At 52.1% G+C, this 26243-nt stretch overlaps 5 protein-coding genes across 5 annotated transcripts; 4 read left to right on the top strand and 1 right to left on the bottom strand.

Moving 5' to 3' along the window:
• Window positions 1-1102: 1102 nt before the first annotated feature.
• BDZ99DRAFT_451542 (alpha-1,3-glucan synthase Ags2) lies at window positions 1103-8840 on the top strand (the record flags this gene model as incomplete). The annotated part of the gene is made up of 6 exons (XM_033718216.1): window positions 1103-1501; window positions 1552-2881; window positions 2933-4661; window positions 4761-5981; window positions 6073-7242; window positions 7297-8840. 6 exons carry the CDS (start codon window positions 1103-1105, stop codon window positions 8603-8605), a joined length of 7158 nt encoding a protein of 2385 aa, XP_033571959.1. The 3' UTR covers window positions 8606-8840.
• A 1507-nt stretch (window positions 8841-10347) lies between these two features.
• BDZ99DRAFT_575165 (uncharacterized protein) lies at window positions 10348-12839 on the top strand (the record flags this gene model as incomplete). The annotated part of the gene is made up of 4 exons (XM_033728441.1): window positions 10348-10437; window positions 10511-10599; window positions 10655-11319; window positions 11365-12839. 4 exons carry the CDS (start codon window positions 10348-10350, stop codon window positions 12597-12599), a joined length of 2079 nt encoding a protein of 692 aa, XP_033571958.1. The 3' UTR covers window positions 12600-12839.
• BDZ99DRAFT_480980 (FAD-binding domain-containing protein) lies at window positions 12736-15512 on the bottom strand (the record flags this gene model as incomplete). The annotated part of the gene is made up of 5 exons (XM_033722364.1): window positions 12736-12813; window positions 12931-14415; window positions 14461-14831; window positions 14884-15155; window positions 15298-15512. 5 exons carry the CDS (start codon window positions 15510-15512, stop codon window positions 12736-12738), a joined length of 2421 nt encoding a protein of 806 aa, XP_033571957.1.
• Window positions 15513-23629: 8117 nt separating this feature from the next.
• On the top strand, window positions 23630-24714 carry BDZ99DRAFT_511490 (uncharacterized protein; the record flags this gene model as incomplete). Its single annotated transcript, XM_033724551.1, has 2 exons — window positions 23630-23645; window positions 24050-24714. The coding sequence occupies 2 exons, from the start codon at window positions 23630-23632 to the stop codon at window positions 24640-24642; spliced, it is 609 nt and encodes a 202-aa protein (XP_033571956.1). The 3' UTR covers window positions 24643-24714.
• A 168-nt stretch (window positions 24715-24882) lies between these two features.
• On the top strand, window positions 24883-25432 carry BDZ99DRAFT_525323 (uncharacterized protein; the record flags this gene model as incomplete). The annotated part of the gene is made up of 2 exons (XM_033725983.1): window positions 24883-24980; window positions 25054-25432. 2 exons carry the CDS (start codon window positions 24883-24885, stop codon window positions 25430-25432), a joined length of 477 nt encoding a protein of 158 aa, XP_033571955.1.
• Between the last annotated feature and the right edge of the window lie 811 nt (window positions 25433-26243).

The following is a 26243-nucleotide window of genomic DNA, read 5'->3' as shown; positions in this document are numbered from 1 at the left end:
TGCTATCAGTACACCAGGAAATTGTGTGGCGCTCAAAAGGAAACTGGCGGAACGGCCCCCGGCCGTCCGGACGCTACTGGTTGGCGCTTCCATGTGAATGGCGTCTCGAAAGTCGCTCAAGGACGGGTAGCCCCTAGGCTGGCAGCGGACCCACGGACTCCCACGCTCCCGGGACGATTAAAGATCACTGCCGCCCACGTGCCGCCCACGGTGGCACGCTATCTTAACCTTAGATGCAGCAGCGTACAAATGAGCAGACTCGCGCCGAACTTATTCTGAGCCCTGGGCGTGCACAATTCTCGATAGCCCCTAGGCTCTGCGCACATGGCTTGACGCTGCCTTCCGACTTCCCGGAGCCGTCCGGAGCCGTCTGCCTGCCTATCACGTCGTCTGGCCCTTTTCTTCGGTGCCGCAGCGTTATGTCCACCATGCAAGCCACAGCAGTCCATCACTCCGCCGCGTCAACCTCAACGTCGGCGGCGTCAAAAGTCGCATACGGCAAGTCGAAATGCTATGCGGTCTCAGGTGAGTCTACCAGGGAAACCCAGGTGCCAGGGCACGAGGCATCCGCGCCGGCTTCCCGCAATCCTGATGTAGGTACCAACGGTGCATGATATCACAACTCTTCCAGAGGCAACGTTCTTGTTGTTCCCTTCTCTTCTCCCTCACAATTCATCATGCGTGCGTGATAAAGCTTTACGAGTCGTCCAGATTTCGCATCTTCCGCGAACTTTTCAGCAGGCACTAGTGTTGAGTTGTGCATTGGGGTACCACAATGCCCCCCTACCTTGGCGCCGAAAAGGCTCCTTTGTGAAGCTTTGCGCCTGGACCCTGAATGCCGTTTCTGCCGAACACTGCACCTGCACCTCTGTCTGAGCGTTAGTCTGCTTGACCTCGAACCTACGCACGGACGGACTCCCGGAACGGATTGGGAAGTATGGCTATGCTACGACACGCCACCTGCAGCTCGTCAATATGCCGTGCTAAGAGCTTGCACAAAAGCCTTGAGTCGCTCGATTTGCTAACGGTTGAGGATTGCTCTGCCCTATGCTCGTTGTTCACTTTCTCTTCTTGACGTTCCTTAACAAACTCTTATGACGATATGATACTTGCTCTCTTCGCCTTCCTGGTGGTCAAAGCCGCTAGTTTGCGATACGACCCTGCCTTTGCCGATTACAACCTTAATCAGAACCAAGATGCTATCAGTCCTCTCGACTACTGGGGACAATGGGAGAACCACACTTTCACCCCATCTCCGGACAATTGGCGATTTCCCTTCTACGCTTTTTTCCTGGATAGGCTAACGGATGGAGACCCTCGTAACAACAACCTCAACGGAACCTTATTCGAACAGGATGTCATGTCTACGCAGCTCCGCCACGGCGGCGACATACTCGGTGTACTGGACTCGCTCGACTATATTCAAGGCATGGGCATTAAAGGTCTGTACATTGCTGGGTCGCCCTTCATCAATTTGCCCTGGCAAGCGGACTCTTATTCGGTGAGTGTGCTTTCCCGGTCACTACACTGTAATTAACGGTCGTCTCGTAGCCCGTGGATTTGACTATCCTGGATCCTCACTTCGGGACTATTGAAAACTGGCGCAGGGTAATAGACGAGATCCATCGGCGAGACATGTACGTGTTGTTGGATAACACAATGGCAACCATGAGCGACCTCATCGGCTTCGACGGCTACCTCAACGAATCCACGCCGTTTACCCTCAATGAGCACAAGGTCGTTTACAAAACTGACCGCATCTATCATGACTTCTCTTTTGGGAACGAGTACAACAAGACTTGCAGTTATCCCGGATTCTGGCTCGAAACCGGAGAACGTGTCGGTCGTGATGTTACAGACAATATGGTTGGTTGTTATGACAGCGAGTTCGATCAGTACGGCGACACCGAGGCCTTTGGAGTGTTCCCAGATTGGCAGCGCCAGCTCTCAAAGTTCGCCTCAGTCCAGGATAGACTTCGCGAATGGCAACCTTCAGTACGCGAGAAGATACAGCACTTTTCATGCATCGCTATCAATATGCTCGACATAGACGGCTTTCGCATGGATAAAGCAACTCAGGTCACCGTCGACGCTCAAGGAGATTTCGCCGACCATCTACGGCAATGTGCGCACCGTCTGGGAAAAGAGAACTTCTTCATCCCGGGTGAGATCACTGGCGGTAACACATTTGGTTCTATCTACTTAGGGCGTGGAAAGCAGCCTGAGCAATATGCGAAAACACTCAACGACGCTGTTTCCATGACCAACAAATCCGATGCGAGCAACTTCATCCGCGGCGTGGGCAAAAATGCCCTCGATGCCGCCACATTCCACTACACTACGTACCGCAGTCTCACCAGGTTCCTCGGTATGGATGGAAATCTCGCTGCTGGGTATGATGCACCCCTTAATTGGGTAGAGTCCTGGGATACGATGATGCTTTCAAACGATTTAGTCAATCCAAACACGGGAGTCTTTGATCCGAGGCACATGTTCGGCGTCACGAACCAGGACGTTTTCAGATGGCCCTCCATTCGAGACGGAACCGCCAGAATGATCCTAGGAATGTTCATCGCCGTCCTTCACATGCCTGGAATACCTCTTCTCACATGGGGCGAGGAACAGGCATTCTATGTTCTCGACAACACTGCTGACAATTACATCTTCGGAAGGCAGCCCATCAGTTCCAGCGCAGCTTGGCAAACGCATGGATGCTACAAGCTCGGAAGTGTTCAGTACTACCAGATGCCTCTGGATTCGGCTCTCCGTGGATGCGAAGACGAGCGAGTTAGTTGGGACCATCGGGATCCTGCACATCCCGTGCGCAATATTGTCAAGTCTATGTACTCTATGAGAAACGCATACCCGGTTTTGAACGATGGTAGGCTAGGGTCGCTTCTTGGTATCGTTTTACAGTACTGACTGAGAACAGGCTATCTCCTACAAGCTCTTTCGAATCAAACAAAAGACGTCTTCCTGCCTGGTAGCAATGGAGTCGCAACGGAGACAGGGTTATGGAGCGTGTTACGGGCCACCATGCCCGAATTTCAAGACTTGTCAGGTAAGGGAAAGGGGAACCAATCCATTTGGTTCGTTTACCATAACGACAACACAACCGTCAACTACCAATTCGACTGCACAAGCCAAGAAAAAGCGCTAGTGTCTGCCTTTGATGCTGGAACCACCGTCAAGAATCTTTTTTACCCTTACGATGAATTGGTTTTGGGCGAATCAGCAGTAGAGCAAGATGGATCACAGAGTTCCAGTGGTTGTGTCAGCCAACTTGAGATGAAGGCATACGAGTTCAAGGCATATGTGCCCAAAATCCAGCACGTGGAAGCTCCTCCGATGATCACCGAGTTCTTCCCTGGCCACGATTATCGGCTGCCGTCCACCAACGGCCCCGGCAAGCAACAGTCCCTCGAAATTGAGTTTGATTTCAACCAGGAAATGGACTGCAATGAAGTCACTGCTTCTCTTTACATCAATTCTACGACTAGGGATAAATCCGTGCCAATACTTGATAAAAACAGCGTCAACTGTACGATGGTCCCTGCCAAAAATACATCTGACTTCATTGGCGGTATTCCTACCCTCTGGACCTGGAGAGGTACGCTCGACAACGTGTCAGACGGTATTCACCAGGTTACTATGGACAAACCGCGCACCAAGACGCAAGTCTCCACCGGCTCTGTAGATCGATTCTTGCTACGAATTGGACAATGGGACAATCCAGTGATCTTTCCCCGGGTCGCTAACTATACGAGAAATCTTCTGCACGAATTCCCAGAGAACAAGACTCTCTATATCTCGCACAAAGCCGCCGGGGCTGATTTGTGGCGATATTCATTGGATTGGGAGTCTACATGGAGTGACTGGATGCCATATAACGGCGGAAACGACACCCTCATGAAACTAAACTGGACCGGAACGAAGGCCCAAGAATGGAGCGACCAGCATATCATCGCGCAGTACTGGAGTAAGCTTCTAGGTAGTAGCGCCGTCATCCAACACGCAGATCTCCACCGTGAGAATGACCCACCGCGTCGCTTTCCCCATCTCTTCGCGCACGGCAGATTTAACCAATTTGGCTTCGATTCTGGATTGAAGAACAAGATGGAGCTTGGGAACGGCGGTCGATGGCAATTCCACTTCATGTCAGAATGGCCCGATCATTTCCAAGTCAACCAATGGGGCCTAGATCCAAATGGCCAGCCCGATGCGACCGGTGTCTACGGGGATGTAGACGGAGACGGCGTACTCGATCGAATGCCCCCTAATACCCTCGCTGATGTTGTGGTTAATTTCACCACCTCGCCGCCATCTCCGTATTTGGCGTATACATTTTCCCTCGACGATGGCAATTTGAGCTTCGAACGCGTACCTGTGGGGAACAGATGGTATCAACTAACTCTCTTTCTTCTTCTTTGGATTATCCCAGTCTTGGCGGCTATCTTTGGTGTCTGGCTGTACATGCAGTCGTTCTATGGAGTCAAGTTCAACGAATTTGGTGCATCCGAGAAGGCATCCATCATCCCGTCCGCGTTGCGATGGACACACGAAACGATGAAATCTAGCGAGACTGTTAATGCGCCCCCGCCTAGACGCCTTTTCAAACGTAACGCATTCAGTCCTAGACTTTCTGAAATTCTCTCTTCCAGGTCTCCTGGAACCCCAGTTACACCTCCTGGGCCTCTGTCTATATCTTTTGGATCCCCGTCTCACCCATCAGGCACCGTGACTCCAGCCAAGCCACCCAGCAGACGCTGCGTCTTGATTGCCACTATGGAGTATGATATCGAGGATTGGGCTATTAAGATCAAGATAGGAGGACTGGGAGTGATGGCGCAGTTGATGGGAAAGAACCTTGAGCATCAAGATTTAATCTGGGTGGTTCCTTGTGTGGGCGGCGTCGATTATCCCACGGATCGACCCGCTGAGCCGATGGCTGTTAGGATATTAGGCAACATCTACGAAGTGCAAGTGCAGTATCACACGCTGAAGAACATAACATACGTCCTTCTGGATTCTCCCCTTTTCAGGAAGCAAAGCAAGGCAGAGCCCTACCCTGCCAGAATGGACGACCTCGACAGCGCAATATACTACGCAGCGTGGAACTCATGTATTGCAAAGACCATCGAACGCTTCCCCGTCGATCTCTACCACATCAACGACTACCATGGAGCAGCAGCGCCGCTGTATCTCTTGCCGAAAACCATTCCATGCTGTCTATCTCTCCACAACGCCGAGTTCCAGGGTCTTTGGCCAATGAGGACCCCCAAGGAAAGCCAGGAAGTGTGTGAAGTATTCGATCTAGACTATAGCATAGTATCCGAGTATATTCAATTTGGATCGGTATTTAATCTGCTCCATGCCGGAGCAAGCTATCTTCGCATCCACCAAAAGGGCTTTGGCGCAGTTGGAGTGTCCAAGAAATACGGCACAAGAGCGTTCGCTCGGTATCCAATCTTCTGGGGTCTTTCCAAAATTGGAGCTCTCGCAAATCCAGATCCCAGTGATCTCTCCGCATGGGACAAGAAGCTGCCCAAAGACGAAGACATACACATCGACACCGAATTCGAGAACGGCAGAGCAGAATTAAAACGACAAGCGCAGGAGTGGGCCAGTCTTGATCAGAACCCAGATGCCGAACTCTTCGTGTTCGTCGGTCGCTGGTCACTGCAGAAAGGCGTCGATCTCATCGCTGATACGTTCCCTAAAGTCCTCGAGGAAAACCCAAATGTCCAATTGATCTGCATCGGTCCTGTCATTGATCTTTATGGAAAATTTGCCGCATTGAAACTGGGTAAGATGATGGAGCTCTATCCGGGCCGCGTTTATTCGAAGCCTGAGTTCACAGCCCTCCCACCGTACATTTTCAGCGGTGCAGAATTTGCCCTCATTCCTTCGCGAGACGAGCCATTTGGATTGGTAGCCGTCGAATTCGGTAGGAAAGGTGCTCTCGGAGTAGGAGCAAGAGTGTAAGTACATTCGACCTCCCTTGCCCCTCCTCCTCCCCACTATCAATCTATCTTCGTCTCAATTCGCTTCTCACACTTCTTTTTTATCTAGCGGCGGTCTGGGAAACATGCCCGGATGGTGGTACACCGTCGAAAGCACCAGCGCATCGCATCTGCTACAGCAATTCCGAATGGCCCTTGATGCTGCGCTGGCATCGAAGACTGACGCCCGAGCCATGATGCGCGCAAGGTCTGCAATACAACGCTTTCCTGTCGAGCAATGGAAGGAAGATTTGGAGATTCTGCAGTCGACGTCAATCAAAATGCACAAGCGCGAGGCAGCAAAACCCTCATCTCGCGGATCTTCCCGGGCATCTTCTCCCACACGAGGCCAACCTCGCTCCTCTAGTGGCGCCGCTACACCACCCTTACCGCCCTTCACACATAATTTGGGATCTACGGTCTCGCTTGAAGGTCCTGTGTCATTTTCCCGAATCCTCGATACTCTTCGCGAGGGGCAAGCTGGCAGAGATAGCCTGTTCAGTCACCATAAGCTTTCTCTTGGGGTCAAATCTGGCCCGGGGCATGGAATCAGCAAGTTGCAAAGGCGACGACCCGAATCTAAGCTTCCGGCCCATGCGTCACCATACAATTCTGATTGTGAGACTGACGATAAGATGCGCCGAATCGGTGATGAGTATCTCCTCGACGACAAAGAGTTGGAACAAATTCGCAAATTGAGAGCCGCACAGGGTACATCAGTGCCGGCATCCAAAAAGCGTGGAACTCGAAGCTCTGTTCCGTCTCCGTTGTCAGCAATGCCCAGTACACCTACTTCACCAGGTCCGGAAGACTTCCTGCGTCCGCCACCGCCAGCTCATTCTTCCCGCCCTACTTCTGCATCACCGCTCAGCGTTGACTCTGTCGTCGGCGAAAGACAAGATTTCAAGCTTCAGAAAGTGGACCCGTTCTTCACGGACTCTACAGGCGAGTACTACAATGCTTTTTCGTCACGTCTGGAAAAGCTGAACGGCAAGAATTCGGAAAGCGAGCTGTGTATCGAAGAGTTCCTCGTGAAATCCGAAAAGCGCTGGTTTGGAAGATTCCGAGAAGCCAAGTTACGGGGCTCTGTGTACGTCCATCCGGTATCTGCACATCTCGAGAGCAGCGTTAGCCTACCAGGTAGCTCGGCGCCACCGACGCCTAGCGTCATGAGTGAGGAGTCTTTCAACGATGAATTCTTACTCGGAAGAGACTACAAGCCACCAACTGGTCTGAAAAAGTATGTCCAATTCCGGGAAGAGTGTTCGAACTTAAGTATGCTAACATTTTCAAGGTATCTCTCGATCAAAATCGGAGATTGGCCCATCTACGCTTTCTTGCTGGCTTTTGCTCAGATCATCGCCGCAAACTCGTATCAGATCAACCTACTCACAGGAACAGTCGGTCAATCTGCCGAAAAGCTCTACATCGTGGCAACGATCTACCTGGTGACATCAATAATGTGGTGGTTTGTGTTTCGCACTCTCAAATCCATCTACGTCCTCTCTCTACCTTTCGTATTTTACGGCCTGGCATTTCTCTTCCTCGGCGTTGCTCCTTTCGCCCATTCCGTTTCCGGCACTGGCTGGTTGCAAAATATCGCTACAGGCTGCTACGCCACCGCCTCCTCCAGCGGATCTCTTTACTTCGCGCTCAACTTCGGCGATGAAGGCGGCAGTCCCGTTAAAGACTGGGTCTACCGCGCCTGCGTCATCCAAGGCACGCAGCAGATCTACGTCGTCGCGCTCTGGTTCTGGGGCAGCCGCCTCACGCAATCCACCGCGTCCGGCATTCTCACGACCAACACCGCCCTCACCTCCACCTGGCGCATCACCGTCATCACCGTCCCGATCGCTATCCTCCTCTGGGCCATCGGCCTAGTCCTCTTCCTCGGCCTGCCAGACTTCTACCGCCAGGAGCCCGGGGCTGTCCCCTCGTTCTATAAATCCCTCGGCCGCCGCAACATCATCCTCTGGTTCTTTGTCGCTGTCGTGGTGCAGAACTACTTCCTCTCCGCGCCGTATGGCCGCAATTGGTCGTACCTCTTCGCCTCGCGCCACGCGCCCGCCTGGTCTATCATTCTCTTGATTCTCTTCTTCTTCGTCTTCCTCTGGGCCGCGCTACTCTGGATCTTCTCCCGCCTCTCCATTTCGCACACCTGGATCCTCCCCATCTTCGCCATTGGTCTGGGCGCGCCTCGCTGGCTCCAGATGCTCTGGGGCGTCTCAGGAATCGGCCTCTATCTCCCCTGGGCCGGCTCCCCAATCGCCAGCGCACTCCTCGGCCGTTCTCTATGGCTCTGGCTCGGGCTCCTCGATACAGTCCAAGGCGTTGGGCTCGGCATGATCCTCCTGCAGACGTTGACGCGCATCCACTTAGCCTTCACGCTCATCGCAGCGCAGGTCCTCGGGTCCGTGGCGACTATCCTAGCCAGAGCAACTGCACCGGATAAGGTTGGGCCTGGGGATGTGTTTCCCGATTTCTCGGCGGGGCTGCTGCAGGGGCTGGACAAGCCGTGGTTCTGGGTGGCGCTTGTGTGCCAGGGGAGTATTTGTGTGGGGTTCTTTGTGTGGTTCCGGAAGGAGCAGTTGAGTAAGCCGTGAGCTTTGGGTTGGGGTTGGGGTGGTGTACAACATCTTCATGTGTTTATTTTGTTGGGAATGAGAGCGGGGTTGTACATCTTCATGTGGTTTTTTCTTTTGTCGGAAATGAGAGCGGGGAGTTCTGGTGCTGTAAATTAGATGGGTTGGCGTTTTTTCTAAGTTGGGTTCAGGATAGGGATAGACAGGTTCTTAGAAAGCTGAGTTATTGAATTGTAATAGATATAGATGAATGCTCGTTTTTGAAGAGCTTTCAATCGATCAATGCTTCGATCTACAGTGAATTTGACGTGTTGATTGTGATGAACTCGCTCTGCCCTCGCTCAAGTGAGGAGTATAGTAGACCCTAATCATATCGTGTCGATTAGCAAAAAGAGACAACCTCACTCATCACTGACACCCGTGCGAATCGAACCCAGAACCAAAAAACTCGGGCTGAAGCCCTACTAAAAACCCCTCGCACAAGGGGTTTTTTCGACCCTCGGCCGGTTCCTTGCCGCTGCGCCACTCGTCAGTGAAGCAGGGGGCCCGAAGGGCGATGGCGGTGAGGAATTGTGAGGTCTATATAGTTGTATAGGCGGGGAAAGCTGGAAGAGACAAGGATACCTAGAGATTGAGAAGACTATGACGATAAGAAACTCTTGTAGCAATGAAACGTCACATGATATATGAGACATGCGAACAAGAGAAAAATCGATGCAGCGTGACTCTAACGTTTGCAAGGGGTTGCGAGCTACAATGAATGATGCAAGTCTCATTTGCGTGCTTGGGGACTTTATATTTGGGTCGGGTATTAGGAGTATGCTGGGGCGCCCTTGACATTGGTAAGGGCTTGTTAAATATACGCGCAAGATTCGGTCTCATTTGCAAGCTTGGAGTTTCAACATCCTACCTACCTAGGTTTTCATAGCGTGCTGGAGGTCCTCTAACGGTGGCTAGAGTGTGTTGTCTGGATGCTAATGTGGAACTGAAAAAGATTGGTATGGACCACGAAGGCCTACAGCACCATTCTGTATGTTTAAACACTGGTTGCAACTGCGTGGGGTACCCCGATAGGCTTTTATAATCCCACATTCGATGTAAAGACCAACGCAGTGGAGATTAGACTACCTTTTGACAAGGCCAATACCTGCTAGCTAGGGGGCTCCTCACAACAGTGTCAGGGTATCAGTGTGCCCAAACTTATGACGTGGTGCTGTAATAGAAAGGGTACTATTCTAACACAACATACGCCCGCATTTAACCAAGCCCCTGAAGCTGCCTTGAACGTAAAGTGGGAGTCCATTTAGGCACCGTCTGAGGTGGTCCGAAGAGCTATTACGCTTGCCAAAACTCTCGCTCGATAGTTTCTAGTCATGCATCAGAGGGCCCTAAGCAGTGCTAGGCGCGTGTACACAAGCAAGCCTATAGAAAAAAGAATAATTAGCTTGACACAGAATATGCATTAGAACTTCGCCCGACTTCGAGGACTGCCACTTCATGTTCAAGGGAGCCCAATTCTCCGTGATACTTGCTCGGCGAATGCCGATGGTGTGGTATGCAATACCTGCCATCGGTACCGAGGCGGGGGCCCTCCCCGCCTCCAGGCCGTCCGGGGCTCCACGTTCGCAGCACGCTCCACCTCCCACGTTCTCTGGGGTATTCTATTCTCAGCCTCCAACCTTCAACCTCCAGTCTTCAAAACAATCCCCCTCCTCTTGACTCCCCCCTCCCCTTGACTCCCCCCTCCCCTTCTCGTCGCCATGATGCCGGCCCAAACATCGTCTTCGACGACCACTGCTACTCGAGTGCGCGCGTCGCTTGCCTGCCAGACCTGTCGGCAGCGCAAAGTCAAGGTGCATCACCGGAGCTACTTTTTCCCCTCTCGTCCACCGCGTATGCCGTACGAGCCTAACGCCGTTTTGACAGTGCGACGTCCAGAAGCTTGACCCGGGCCGCCCTTGTACTCCCTGTCAGCAGTCGGAGACCAATTGTGTCGTCCACGAGGACCGCAGGAAGTAGGGCTTCCCAGAAACCCCGTCATTCCTCTCTGCTAGCTAACGCAGTCTCCAGATGGACATCGCGGGCGCATATCGAGACGCTGCGGGAACGTATTCGGAATTTAGAGACTCTCTTGGGAAACCCGCCAGTCCAAAACGGACGCTCGGGAGATACGGCCGACGAAAACTACACGCAAGCCGCGCACCTTGCTCGCCCATCAAACGGCGCGAATGCAACTGTCATGTCTCCGCCAAATGCTTCCGCCCCGCAGTCTACTTGCGATCACGGGTATGGCCCCTTCAGTCCGAATGTGCAACAGCAAATCTCCCCACCTGGGAATCATTGGCTTGATTCCTTGCCAGACGAGCCCGCGCCTCCCGGAATTGCTTTAGATAAGAACTCAGCTCAGCTGAGGTACCATCTTCTTCAGTCATACTTCAAGTATCAGCCTCTCTGGGTGTTTCTTGTGGACAAAAAGACGTTCATGAAGCACCGAGCTATAGGAAGCCCATCGCAGTGGTATTCCAAATTCCTAGAATCTGTGTTATTAGCCTGCGCTGCACGCCACAGCACATCTCATGCGGTACGAGCTCTTCGTCACGAGTATGCCAAGCAAGCCCAAGCGGATATCCCCAGCGCGCTTGAGAATCCGACTCCTGCGTCCCTCGAAGGGTTTCTCTTATTCAGCGAATACGAAGTGACCCTTGGCCATAATGGAATGGGATGGATGCTATGTGGTGAGTTGAAAATGACCTGTTTCCGATTATGCTAACGCGTAGTAGGAATGGCATGCCGTACAATTTACAGTCTTGACCTCCACCAGATTCCCGATACTCCGACAGGGTGCAATCGGGAGAAACACTCATCGCCATCTGAGAGCACCTTGCTGCACTCCCTTCTCTGCGCGTGCATTATGTATGAAGGGATTTGGTGCACGTATTTAGGGAGGCCTAGCTCCATTCCCAAAGCCGTCATGAATATCGCAACGACTTGGTGCCATAATCGGAAAGAGCCAGCATCAACCATGGTCACTGCTTGGGTCGGACTTTGCGTTCCTATGGCAGAGATCACAGAAACTCTGAATAAACCTTCTGCAACACACACGACGACCGCCGCCACTCTAGTTGAGCTCGACACCAAGCTGCGCACATGGTACGACAATCTCCCTCCGGGGATAGCTTATGACGACGCCCATATGGCCGAGCTCGACGCCACCGCATACGGCTTGCACATGCAATACTGCAAGCTCCGGATTCTAATACAGCAAGCAGCTATCCGGAACTCAGCTTCCCGAAAACGCAAGTTTGGCGAAATCGAGCCGTCAAGCCCACCCTCACAAGAATTTCCCAAGCAGATCATCTATCAGAATGCTCTCCGGATTGCTCGTCTCTTGTTGACTTACCGCGAAATCTTTGGCACCGAAAACATCCCGTCCGTCATGTTGGATAATGCGAGACTTGGCATGGAATGCCTGGTCAGCCACATATTGGAGCATCCAGGCCCTAACACTTCTCGCGAGGAGGATATGAAATGGCTTCGGCAGATGGTCAGAACCATGGAGGCTGTACAATTTCACTTCCCCATCACGAAATCTATGTTGATCGGCCTGGAGGAAAGCGTGGAAGGAACTTCTTTAGCCAGTCTGTTCAGCAGTCCCTCGCCACAAACCCCTAGTGCGCCGCAAAATTCCCCTCCGTACGCTCCCGAACATCGAGAAAGCGCTGTTGTTGTTTCAGAACAAGAAAACGCGGTTGTGGTTGCGGACCAAGAACGCATGGAGAATGACGATGGTTGGATCGGAACTGCTAGCGACATTCTCTCCTCATTCGGGTTCCCCATCGACCTAAACAGCGCCAATACTGAAGATGCAGACAATCATTTCGCGCTAGATAAACTCGCGAACAATAACAGACGCGCGCTGCATGATCCTTCAGACCCTGTCAACTCCTTCTCTTGGCCTGAGTTCCAGCTCGAGACGCTGTCTCCGGATTTGTCGATGCTCAGGAGCGTTTGGTAACAGGTCAACCCGTGGACCTTTGATATGCCACTAGAAAGGAGGCCAATGTCTAGCCTATGTAATACTATAAATTTTTCACGATCAGGGCGGGAGTACCCTCGCTGAAGAAGCGCAATGCTCAGTCGACATACATGCGCTAATCCAATACACGGAATATGGCTCCAAGGAGGAGGAAAATCCGTAACATCTTGCGATAGGCTTTGCCGCTCGATACCTACTTACAATGCAAGCAAATCGTCTCTTACCTCCACCAAACGTTCAAAATATCTTGAACTATCTTAGCACTGCGATTTGCAAAGAGTCTCACCGTTCACGCCCTACCCTTACGCACCGTCGTCCTCGCCATCGCCCCCTCCCTCCAATACCACACGCCCGCCATCGCCGCGCCCGGCCCCACAACCACATTCGCCAGCAAGATCAGCGCAGCGGCCCTGCCCACATCCGCCACCGTCCGGCCCACGCGCTTCAAGTCCCACACGGCGCTGCAGCACCACACATACGATGCGAGATAGAAGCCCCAGAAATCCGCCAAGAAGAGCGCCTGGATCCCCTGCCCGAGGCTCTTCTTCTCCGCGCGGAAGTCCGGCACGAAGACAGAGCTGATGCTGAGCGCCGCGTCGGTGGATGTTAGCAGCTTGAACAGGATGCCCCAGTGCAGCGCGGTGCCCAGCACGCCCACGACGGCGTAGATGCGCTGGAGGTCGCGCAGGTCGGCCGGCTCTTCGTTCGCGTAGGGCGTTAAGTGGGCGTCCTTTTGCGGGTAGCGCCAGCTGTGCACGGCGCCGAAGAGGACGGTTAGTAGCGGGACGAACATCGGGGAGAGCTGCCACAGGGCCTCGAAGTTCTGGATCGTGGCGGGGTCTTGCCAGGGGAGGAACATGAGGATGGTGGGGAGCACGTAGCCGATGATGTTGGCGGGGAGGAGGGCTTTGGCGTAGTGGATGGGGACGAAGCGGGAGAGGGCCCACCAGTAGGGCTCGCGGTCGGAGATCCAGGTGTAGGCGATGTAGTAGAAGGGCATGTAGATGCCGACGCCGGCCCATTGGACTAGCGTGAGCCAGACCGTTGGGATGCTCAGCAGAGTTAGGGCGTTGCGTTTGCGGCAGGATTCGATTGTCCAGACGGCGATAGGCTGGATAAGCATCCCGAGGAAGTACATCTGCAGCGTTGCGAAGCTTTTGTCCCAGCCAGCGAGCCCCGGCATGTAAGCGGCTGAGAGGAAAGTAAGGTAGTTGTCGATGGCACCGATGCCTGTGTAGGTTCGCTTGAGAGGGAAAGTCGGATCGTCGGGGAAGACGCCCGTGGTTATGATGCTTGCAAACTGGTCCGCCAGCCCGTACTCCGCAGATCTGATCCACATGCCGTAATGTGCGAGCAAGCCGCACGTAGCGTACACCGCCATCAGTATCCAGCCATGAATACCTCTAGATTTCGGCGCACTCGCGAGCTCGTCCTTGAACGGAATCAGTTTCGGCTTGGGCGGAAGTTCAACCATGTCGAGTTTCTCAGCGAACGGAATGTTACTAGAGAAGTTGAACATGACGTCCTCAGGCCCGGCAACCTGGAGGAGGTACAGCGCCTGGAACTTCCTCAGGGGCGTTTCCATGCCCTCCACGCGCTGCTGCTCGTGCGAAGCCTCCATTAGGGTGTCGGCCCGTTTCTCGCGGACGTCCTGGACCTTTGTGAAGATTTCGTCCACATCCTTCGTACTCAAGCCAGTTGATGTCGATTTCTTCAAGGCTGTGACTAGCAAGTTGACCAGGACGGCTGCAGTCTCGATAGCCCCGTTGCCTCCATGTCCAGCGATTGGGTGAACCTACAGATGTCAGTTCAATACTTCCATAGAGAGCAAGAGCATTACCTTATGCGCAGAGTCACCGACATTAAGAATCCTGTCATAATGCCATCTCTTGAAGATATATTCTGGAAGCGCCGTCATGTTTGTCGTGATTTTTTCTTTGACCAGGTGGCCAAATTTCAGATTTGGCAAAATATTGTCATTGGCTCTTGCCGCTAGGAGTTTGGCTTCCTCCTCTTTGGTGTACCGGGGAATGTCAGAGCCGTAGACCTTCTTGGGCAGTTTGAAGAAATAGAACCAATAGACCCGGCCGTTGGGTCCGCCGTTCACTAGGTATGAGTTGTCCACGCGAAAAATGGAATGGAGACCGCCAGGCTCAATTCCAGCGCACGGTTTCGAAATCCCAAATATGCATCCGTAGGTACAAGGGACGGCTAACGGAAGAGTTAGTGCGTGTCATTCAAAGAACAAAATCAGTTGGCCAACCTTCGTGCTCTGACGCGGGGATATTGCCTGGTGATTTTTCGTCCGCGATCCTCCACATTTCCTTCCGGACTTGGCTATGGATGCCGTCTGCACCGATCATGATGTCTCCTGTATACACAGATCCGTCGCTTGTAATTGCCTTCACGCCCTTCTCGTTGACCTCGACCTTCGTGACACGTTTGTCGGTCAGGACCTTCGATTTGTCCTTGATGTTATCGTACAGGACTTGCAAGACCATTTGGCGGTCCATGAACAGAATTGGATAGCCGTGCCTAGAGGATTGTTAGATGTAGCTCAGCGTTTTGCAATGATGATACTTTCCGTTGCATGAAAGATCTATTTATTCCCGTGTGCCCTGCGATGATTTCTCCATTCTGATTTCTGAAGCTGAACCGATCAACGGGTGGCGCCAACGATAACACCTTCTCGAACAAGCCCAATTGATCCAGAATACGGTTACCGTGGGGAAGCAGACCAATGCTAGCGCCCACTTGAGGCGCTATTTTGGGGTAGGCTTCCAAGATGATATAGTCGATGCCATTGGCTTGTAGCATATTTGCTAGGGAAAGGCCGGCGACGCTCCCGCCTGCGATTACCACCCTAAACGGCGTTTTGGTGTGGTTCGTCATGTTTGCTGAAAGGTGAAGAAGTCCCACAACGAAATCTTAGGAGATCATGGGTGCTTTTATTGCGAGAGACGCGAGGCACAGGGGACCTATATCTCTCAATGAGAGATGTCAAGGTGGCCCGACTTGCTCGGCTGTATCTACCGAGCTCTTCAGAGAGCAGATCGTGCGCATAGCTGCGAGAGTGCCGGGTCCTAACTGGGTACGGATACGACAGCCCTTGCAGCTCCATGGCATGGTCATAGTCTTGCTGAGCTTTTGCGGGGGCCTTGAGTTGTGGGGAAGTGATTGTGGAGAAGCCTGGGGCATATCGCGGCCGCTAGCGGCGTACGCCGATGAATGTCCCCTGAGAGGCTGTCCGGCTGTTGAACACCCGGCGTGTTGCTTCTTCCAGCAGACCAAAGCGGAGACTCCTCGGATCTTGAACGCCGACAAGTCGATCCTATTCTCCGACTCTAGCGGATAGAACGACGTGATGACTTTGCAATCCTTGATTGGCCTTGGACCGGCTCTTCCGTCGGGTCAGCGTTAAGAGCGCGATATTAGACTTCCCTCTAATTCTCATGTCGTGATTATACCGCCTTATAACTTTCGCATGATCTTTAAAACGTTGAGCATACTTATTATCGCTGGACGCAACCTCCTCGCAGTTTTGCAGCACCATGTCCCCCATCAATCAGCTGTAGCGGAAAATCAGGCGCGACGTAACATATGAAATCCTCTCTCTACCAACAGAACGGATGGAAAATGGGGATTTTATGGAACCCGAAGCGCAGCAGTTTTCATTGACGAGCTTGATTACTTCAACGGATGCGACAAAACCGCCTTCCTTGCAATTGGTACGTTGGATGCACTCAGTCGGGCATCCTGGTGCAGGTCGATCTCGTGGAGACGTGGGTGCGGGACTAGACTAATGGCGATGCTGCATATTCGGGCCTTCCGAAGACTGCTCTGGGTTGATCAGCCCGGTTGCTGGATTGGTGGTGACGAGCGTTTTGGGGGTCAGGGCATGAAGAAGAATGAAGAGCCCATTGACCTCCGGAGATGACCGATGTCGGACGGCGGATCCGACTCGTCCCGCAACACCACAACCTCAACCACGACTGAGGGTTTTCATGCCTATACAGAATGTCAGAATCTCCCAATACTTGGTGTTTCTGGTATTGGTGGTCGAAGGGCCGAAATGACCCTGGAAATGAGCTTCCGCCGCCCGCTTCAGCTCCGATGCAATACAAGGTAGCATTCTCTATATGTTCTTCCAGTCTGCGAGCAGTCGGTGTGAAGGCGCAGATTTTCAAGCGCCACGTCGACCAATTTCTTTTACTTCATTCCGGCCTAAAAGAGAGCCCGGAACCCGAACGCCCTCCCCCAAGACCGATGACTAATGCTTGCTATTCATCTCACTCGCATCGAGGAATTAACCGCATTACATTTACGGGCCGGTGTGAGCCCTCATCGACTGAGTAAGAGGTAGATCAAGGCACATCAATGGCCTTCCCCGGACCCAGCGAAGTGTTGAGACCTCCATCCCAATCGCACGTCCCTCAACTCTATGTCAAAATCCCGATCACCGGGCGTGAGCTCAGGCACCCCAAGTATACTGAACATTCCCACTCCACCATTCCTCCCATTTCCCACCCCCTCGCCCCCCTAAGCCGGCGGAGTCCGAAGTAGCCCCTTCTCCGCAAACCCCTCCAGAAGCTTCACCACCTCCCACCCCCGCTTCGGATTTTTCCTGCAGATCGCCCGCCGAATCTCTCTTAGCCCCACAATGAAGATAGCATTCCGATAGACCACGGTCGGTAACGGCTCATCCGTACACATATATCGGTGCACAATATCCACATACCACTGATGGAGATTCAGAAGCTTGGGATCCCAAGGCGCGTACGGCGAGTAGGGGAGATAGGGCTGCTCCCAGGCGTACACGCGGTTAGGGGTCGAGGGGGGAGGGGTGTTGGGGAACATGATTTTGATGCAAGCGGCGTAGTGGTCGGTGATAACGCACGTGCCGGAGTGGAGGAAGACTTTGGCTGGGTAGGCGTTGGTTGGGTCGGGGGGGTTGGGAAAATTGCTCGGGGAGGTTAGTGTTTGCTTTGGGATGGAAAGCAGGAGGGCTTTGAGGGTCCATACTTTCCAAGGACGGTTGGCTTGCCAAACTGGATTTGTGGGCGGGGCATGGCTCAATAGTGATGGTGATGGTTGGTTTGCTTGGGTGTGCGAAAAGAAGCACCAACTGGTGCCGAGTCTCTGAACGAGCGGTTAGCAATCTGATGTTTGGGTAGGGGCACACAGCAGGGCCTAATCATACCTTGAAGAGAGCTCCTCGTACTACGGATGGGTGGTGTTGTGCGAGAAGCCGATCGAAATCAGAACGTAGTCACTCCACAGAAGTAGCATAATACAACTTTGCAAGAACGGCCAATTAAGTGAACTGATAGATAGACTAACTACCTCGTGATACGAAAGCAAGCCGAGCACGTGGTCCATCCTGGGATTCACGAGTTCTCAACTCCACGTGCAGCAAAAAGAGCACATGACGAACCGAGATCAGCCTGAACGTTTCTCATCTCTGACCTTTCGGCCGGCTGGTCATCGCGGTCTTCGCGGTGCTATCCGGAAGAGCAACAACGCTGCAACACGCAATCAACCTCTTCCACAACGCCGCACTGACTTCATCATTCCCTTCCTCTAGCGTAGCGCGGTCCCCGATGATAATCAAGCCCGCTTTAGCCCGCGTCAAAGCAACATTCAGCCGTCTCATATCTGTGAGAAATCCCATCGTCTTGGACTGATTGCATCTTACCGTCACGAATATCACGATGTCCGCTTCCCGCCCTTGGAAGCCATCAACGCTGAACGCCTCCACACCGGGAATGGGAGGGCTTTGCAGAAGCTCGACTTGACGGTTATAGCCAGTCAAGATGACAACGGAGTGTTTCTGCATCGGTATTTTGGGGTCCTGGGGCGTTGCAAGAAGAGCGCATATTTCGCGACAGAGTGCCGTTTGCCCTGGATTACCCTTCGATTTGTGGCCAAGATCCTCGCTAGTCGAGCATTGCATAAAGACCATCCGAGCAGAGTCTTTCGATGGCAGCAGTGGCCATAGATACTTCGAAATGGGGAGAGGTCTCGAATCGTTCGTAACTGCAGTCGCGAGCTTCCCGCCATAAAATTCCGTCGAGCTGAAGGCGCAGATGTCTCGGTGCATACGGTATTGGCTATCAAGCATAATCTTTTGTACGTCCGGGCGGTTGGCATTGGCGTACATTCGTTCAAAGAGTGAGACGTTAAAATCGACCGCTTGCGCATGTGGCCCAACCGTTGCACGTAATTGCACATGGTCGCCAACCAAGACTGCCCGCTCGCAGCCTTTGACTAGCGGGACTATCGTCGTAGCTTCGGTCTGCTGAGAGGCTTCATCGATAAGTACGATAGAAAACTTTTCGTCGCGGAGCAGGCCTAGGTTGGCTCCGATGCAGGTTGTGAACACTAGCCGGCATTCTTTGACTCTTTTTTGGGCTTTTTTGCGTGCGGAGAAGTAGGCGTTCAAGTCTTTCCCAAGCATCGCGTCGCACGTGTATGATTTCAAATCTTCAGCCACTTTTCGGACCTGGTAACTAGTCAGTGTTGGGATGGATGCAAGGTCTAGGAATTTCATCTGACATCAGTTGATACCCGGATGGGAGTAGTATTAGTTCTTGTATGAACGCCTTCGTCAATAAACTTCCGAAGTATGTTATCGACAGCGTTGTGGGTGGGAGCAGTAACTAATATACGCTTGTCTGCCGCCGCGACGAGTAGTTGGAGCAAGATCGCGACCACCGTCCGGGTCTTCCCAGTGCCTGGTGGGCCCCATAGCAAGCTGACTGGATTGACCATTGCAGATTCGATAGCTCGGTTCTGACTGTCGTTGAGGGCGGTATCGATTTGGAATGGCAATTTCACGAATCCCGATTTAGCTTTACCACTCCGAAGCGTCAAGGTGTCGTAGATCCTGCAGCATTCTAGCTTTTCCGTATAGAGGCTCGTCACTGCGTCGATCATCGTTTTGCAACTAGTAAATGAACCGCAGTTCAGCAGGGTCCAAGAGCAATTTCCTAAATACTCAGGTAGGCCTTGAAGGCAGCGGAATGTGCCAAGGCCCATGTCGGCCGACTCCACTATTGCGTCAATGGCAACAAGGCTTCTTCCCGGCTCATTTTCAGGCCGCGATGCTGGAGTCAATCGTACGTGGTCTCCCATTCTAACACCAATCTTGGAGTCGATCCGGAGCTTGCATTCGACGATGGAGAATCCCTTGCTTTCGTGTTTGTATGTCAAATCAAGTAATTGACTATTCGGAAAGTTTTTCGCTTTCTTAGCTTCTTCGGTCTCGTCTACATGCTCTAGCGCAATTCCAAAGAGCTGTTTCGCGAATCCTGCAGTTGCTACTGGAGGCCCAACAATGAGGCGACTGGTTTCCGGATCTATGATCTCCAGCATCAACTTCATTGCGGACTCCGCAGATGGGGCTGTCAATGCAATCAATTCGACGAGCTCGGAAAGTTCTTGATGGCGGAGTTGCCTCATCTCTTGGAGGACGCTTTGCAACGGTTCCGTGATGAAGTCGCCAACGCGGCAGGCAGAAAGTGTCAGGTTGCGTAAGATATTGAAAGACATCCCCGTGACTTCATCTCTGAATGGGGTTTCCTCGCGATGGTGGTCCCAAAGGTGAGATTTAAGAATAATCGCAGAAACCCAAGGAACGTGAGGTAGATATCGGAGCAAGATCTCCAAAATCTCCCTATCGGACAGCTTCTGTATTGCCTCTGGTTCCAGAAGTAGTCGATAGATAGCGCCTATTGTGGTATGTTGTTTCAAGCAAAGTAGCCAGTCGAGGAGTGCCGTGAGACCACCCACAGATTCTATGTTCCTAGCTTCGTGAACCTTCCCGTCCCTTGCAATGGCCGAGAAGAATTCCGGAAGTACGGACCAATCAATGTCCTTCAACGTTGTTGTAGTATAAGCACGCGCTTCTTGTTCGAAGAGTGGAAGCGTGTTCTCCGTGTCGATGTAGTTGAGCCACTCGTCAAGCTTTTGCAAGGACTTGACATCTCTATTGCTGATCACGTACACCTCCTATATAGTGGTTATGAGAAATCTGACTGCAGAAACGAGGAGCCAAGTCACTTACTGCTGCAAGAACACCAGTGCGGTTCACTCGTCCTACGTGAGCCTGTATCCTTTTATTGATCTTATCCAGCGCGATGCTAGCCCGCAGCTCAAGATTCGCGCCTTCATCAACGGTCATCTGCTTTTTCCTTCTTCTGTCACCAGTACTTTTAGTATTTCGATACGCGCTGTCGTTCAAGGGGCCGTGCTGTAGGAATATCCAAGTATTGCGCCTCTCGCCTTGGTAAAGCTGAAGAGCAGAAGAGTCGCAAAAGAGACGGTAATTGACTTTGGTGGGCACGACAACGTAGTTGGGAGATTGGCCGCCTTGCGAGTGCGGGAACGCGAAGACTCGGACGCTGGCGTCAACCTCGCATTCCTGGTGCGGTTCAATCTTCTTCGGGACGTAAATCGCTACGCTCAATCTCTCGTCAATGCGAAGCACGATCAGCTTCTTGTGGAAGATTTCGAGAATCCTTGAAGTGGAACCTAAAAAAGCTCCCATACGGTCCAAAGTGGAGTCAAATACGCGCTTCCACCTCAGACCTGGATGATGCAAACCAAATCGGTTCAGCTCCGTGTGACTTACGATATCGGATTGCATAAGACCGTTCATGACCAAGCACGATAGATTGTCAGTTGTCGGAAGCCTCGTCAGCGTCCAGGCTTTCTGTTCATCGCTCAAGAAATTGAAGTCGAAGAGAGTTGCGAGTTCAGACAAGGGCTCGTGGTTCTTGTCGCACCACCTGAGGACCAGCTGAATCAATTCGAATTCTGACAAGGCTAAGGTATCTCGACTAAGTAGCAACTCTAGAGTGTCAAAAGAACAGTCTTCTATGTTACGAGGGATTATCGCGGCCGCATCGAGCAGACTTTTGGCTTCCTCGTGAAGAACATCTAGAATGAAGGTAGGAGTATCTGGAGGCGGTTTTGGTGGATCCTTGAAGTGATCTGGAATTTTGATTCGATTCCCGTCGACGCACTGGGAGAATAGTCGGTTCAGCTGCTGGCACTCCGCGCTCATGGGCCCCTTGAGCCTTGCCCAATCAAGATATAGGTTCTTCACTTGTCCAAGTGAGACTGAAGTATATTCGGCAAAGTATTTGATTCGGTCATCGTCGGTGATGGCACCGAATGTTACGGGTTCTTTTCCTCCGGGATATTCTGCTGGCTCAGAGACGGTACGTGGGACGATATCTGGGTCCCAACATACGAAGACTGATGCCATCAGCAGGAGGTACTGAAACTTCAGAGTTAGACTTACATTTGTCCCCGTCAAGGTCTCCTCCCGACATCAAATCAGCGCTCGCTCTTTTTCCGCGAGTTGGAAATACGATGCAGTCGACGAGATGGGACAATTCGGGACATTCGACCGCCTTGAACTTTTGTAGATCGCCCGGATGAAGGCAAGGATTCCTCGTAACTAAGACCTCCGTACCTGCGATCGTTCGCGGCTCCCCATCCTGGTGTGCTGTCACTCGTGCGAAGCACTGACCTTCCTTGAGAATACTATACGGATCGCAAACACCGAAGAGTAGGCGTGAACTTTGAATGAAGATGCGAGATTTCTGCTCTCCGCGCTTATTGATCATCTTGGTTTGCTCGTCCTTGACCAGTTTGGTGATATGCGATTTGACGGACTCAACTCCTTCGATTAAGAGACGTTCGGCGAGATCCATGCGACTGGAGAAGCAGAGAAATTGAAAGGCTGCTTGAGGGTGGAGCGCTCGAACCTGGGCAAGAAACTCGATATGTTGAGCCTGCTTCGCTACAATAACCTTAGTTGAAATGCCCAGAGCATGTAATAGGATGATAACCTCATCGTTGAGGTAACCAAAAGCATAAGGCTGAAGCGTAGTAAGCAAAGAGTCCTACAATGGGCCAATACTCACGCACCTTTGAATAGTCGACGACCGATAATGTCAAGTCTGCCGCCTCTTTGAACTTGCGCATGGAATCTCTGAACTGAACTTGTTTCTCGCCTCCTAGCGCTGGTTCTAAGGTCAAGACGCCTTTGTATCCACGGTAACGGATTTGGTATACGGAGGGTAGATACTTCTTGTTTCGAAAATGTACATTGGCGGATTTTGCTAAGCGTCGGGCGAGATGGATACCGATGAGCCCACAGCCATCGGTAAAGTTGTACTCCTTGTTCTGGATATCAGGGATATCTTCGCATCGTTCCGGGGGAAGGCAAACTCCCATGTCGGCGGCCGAAAACAGCAGTCCAATCCGCTTTGCTTTCTTAGCCACTGACTTGATTTTTGAAAAATCACCAAGGCTCTCCACCTTCCGAGAGATTTCCTGTCTGGGTGCGGCGTAGAGAAGGCATGATCTCGACTTTAGCTGACTGTTACTGTGGCCGAAAAAGTAGTATTGAACACCATTAATCTGGATCCCATCCCGAAGTAGCCTGGTGATGTAGTCTGATGATTCTCTTGGAGAGGCCTGATCTGTAGCATTGGGCTTTCCAGTAATTGGTACCTGAAGACGGAAATCGGAGAAGCTGATCTGAATGAACTTGTCCAAGGGATCGGACGCCGTGATCCGATTCGGCGAACACTTTTGGAGGCTCAACACTATCTCTTGTGTTTTTGCATTGGACGTAACGGATACGAATTTGATCAAACTTGCCGCATTCGTGCGAGCGGGCTTAGGGAGTCCGTCCACAGTGAAGTTCCACCATTGATCTTTGGGTGTGATGGTGTCTTGGAGCTTGCATCGGAACTTCTCCATATCGACAGCTGTGATCACTACAACAGGCGTATTAATGCTGCCAAAGTTGTGGTGAAGCAAAACTGTGATGAGGTGAAGCAAAACTGTGATGAGGTGAAGCAAGATTGTGATGAGGTGAAGCAAGATTGTGATGAGGTGAAGCAAGATTGTGATGAGGTGAAGCAAGACTGTGATGAGGTGAAGCAAGACTGTGATGAGGTGAAGTCGGTGATCGGCTCATGCACGTAGCCATGGCTTGCAGCTCACGTTACACAAGATAGACACCTAGGCAGCAGGGTCAGCTTCTCGATTGTTTGCTTACCTACTTCAGCCGTGAGGAGCAATTCATTGCTTAGCAAATCGTGCACTTCACTCTTTAGATAAGACCCTATTAGAGCTCTGCGTCCCCAGCCTTTGATATTGGAGTAGTCGTCACCCGCTGGAGGAGTAGTAAAGTATGGCGGCAAACCCACCGAAGAGCATCGACTCCACGATGCAGGAGGAGCCTGTGAACGAATTTAACAATGAGCCCGACGGGTTCAAGGTCCATGAAGCCATTTCCCAAGCGTTTCAGTGCGCTGGACCCCGATCAGTCGACTCGACTACTTGCATTGCTCTTCCTGCGGTAGAGCAACCAATCCAGACCAGAGGAGATACCGCTACCTCAAAAGTTAAAAACATATATGTCGTCGGAGCCCAGTGCACGGGAAAGACAACGCTCGTTGACGCGCTGGCATTACATTTCAGCCACACAAAATCGAAACCTCTGCTCATCAAAGAAGTTGCCCGCGGAGTGCTTCGGAAGCACAACTACACTGCCGCCGACATCACCAATTCGCCAGTCCGGGCACTCGAGCTCCAGCATCTTATTCTCGCCGCACAATTGGCGGCGGAAGAAGAAGCAGGTCGCAAATGGCTTATCTCAGATCGTTCAGCGCTGGATCCAGTCGTGTATGCCATGCTCCATGTCGGCGAAGAAGCCGCAGCCAGGATGCTAGAGTCAAAAGCGTGGCAAGTTTCACGCCTGAGAATGCAGGAGGCGCGTGTCTTTGTTTGCGAAGCCGGAACGCCTTGGCTTGTAGACGATGGGGTACGCTTGATGCCTGAAAATACTGAGAGATGGATGACGGTGCATCAGACGTTTTGCAAACTACTCCGAGAGCAGGGCATTCCCTTTACTGTGGTGAAAAAGGAGACGGCGGACTTGGCCAAGCGGGTAGAGCTTGTACTAGGAGAGCATACAGACAAGGCAGATGGAGCATAGAGTGAATCTGTGCAGGCAGATGGTGACGAGGTTGGAGGACGTCTAGATGAAAGGAGGAATTATTGTAGTGATGTATTCTACGCAACGGAAGCGGATAACTCGGTTCAACACCACGCCACATTTTTCTATCCACCATGACCATTCGCGTCCAGACCCTACACGCCTCTGATGTAGCTTCCACATAGCTAGCAACTTGCTTCATTGCGTGTTGTGTACCTACCATTCCCCTGATCTCGATCAATGGCAGCCGCCACTAGCTCCGCGTCCAAATACCTCGCAACGCGCTGCCTCCGCATGGCACCATCGGCTCGAGCCTTTCCTTGCGCCCTCGCGTATACGTATGTCACTAGAATGTAACTCAAGGAAACTGTCCCGTATACCAGTAGTTCTGTTTTGTCTAATACGATCCAGGTCAACTGCATCCGCCTCGCCATGTTTCATCGAACGCCGCAATCCTCAACTCGACGCGCCCAAACGGCACTACGCACACAGCAGCGTTAAGCGGAAGGATGATGAGAGTGGGCACAATCCGAAGCAAGCGGAAAGCTCCAAAGCATCCAGCACGGGGAAAGAAGGAGAAACAACGAACGAAGGTGCTGAAGATGAAGGCATATACTGGAACGAGTACCTCATGTTCGGCGTACTCGCCATACCCGCCACTGTCGGTATATGGTATCTCTTGAAACCTCTCGGAATCCTAGACCCGTTCATTGGAGTCTCGATGATCAAGGAGATGGAACCTAAGCATGGAAATCTGCGGGAGACAGAGGAGAGATCAAAATATAATTAAGATACCAGTGGAGTTGTACAATGCTCGTGGAGCTATTGCGCGTGGTTCTATATAGTGTGGTATACGCTGATCCCAGGCCAGCACTTCTCTAAGTCAACATGCCTAGATACCCATTCGGCGCGCATCTTAGCTAGATCTCTCCCTTGTCGCATCGCTGCCTCCACAATCCGGCCCAGCCCTAGCAGACTTGTCGTCATCCGCGGCAACTCGTCAGGCTCGAACAGTTTGAGTATCATATTTCGCCGTGTACCTCAACCCCCGCATGAACCTCCGGCGTGTCCAGGCTGGGCTGAAGGCCATCGCACATTTTATCTTGTTGATTCGCCTACCGGCCCTGAGCGACAGCAATATGGACATGGCAGTCTGCTTTCAAACTTCGTACATGAAATCTAATTCGTGTATGGTGGGCTCTTTGGACGAGCGCTCCATGACGTGTCACATGTGGGCTTTAACATCCGGTGGGTAACATGCAAAAATCATGCTTTACAGAGATTCACCCTTATTCAGTACATGTAGACATTCTTCCGCTCGGCTATGTCACTGGATAGTGTCATTCCTAGTAGTTTGGGGTTTGTCACATGACTCATTAGCTGCGCCCTGTGGTGGTCTAAGCCCCAAGCAGTAGCTGGGCTTCAGCATTAAGCGTTTCGCTCATCATTTATGTATAGTTTGATAGGTTGTGGTAGGACGAGCTTAATTACCACCCCCTTTCTCTCCGTATCACCCCCCTTTTCTCTTGCTATAAAACCCCCCCTAGATTTAGCTTAGCTCCGGCCTGTAACAACTTTGTCTCACCAATTAGAAGCAGAAC

The sequence above is a fragment of the Mytilinidion resinicola genome, assembly GCF_010093595.1.
Source record: "Mytilinidion resinicola strain CBS 304.34 unplaced genomic scaffold BDZ99scaffold_20, whole genome shotgun sequence".
Classification (NCBI taxonomy): domain Eukaryota; kingdom Fungi; phylum Ascomycota; class Dothideomycetes; order Mytilinidiales; family Mytilinidiaceae; genus Mytilinidion; species Mytilinidion resinicola.
Note: the sequence above shows the minus strand (reverse complement) of the source record. Positions and strands in the feature narration are given on the sequence as shown.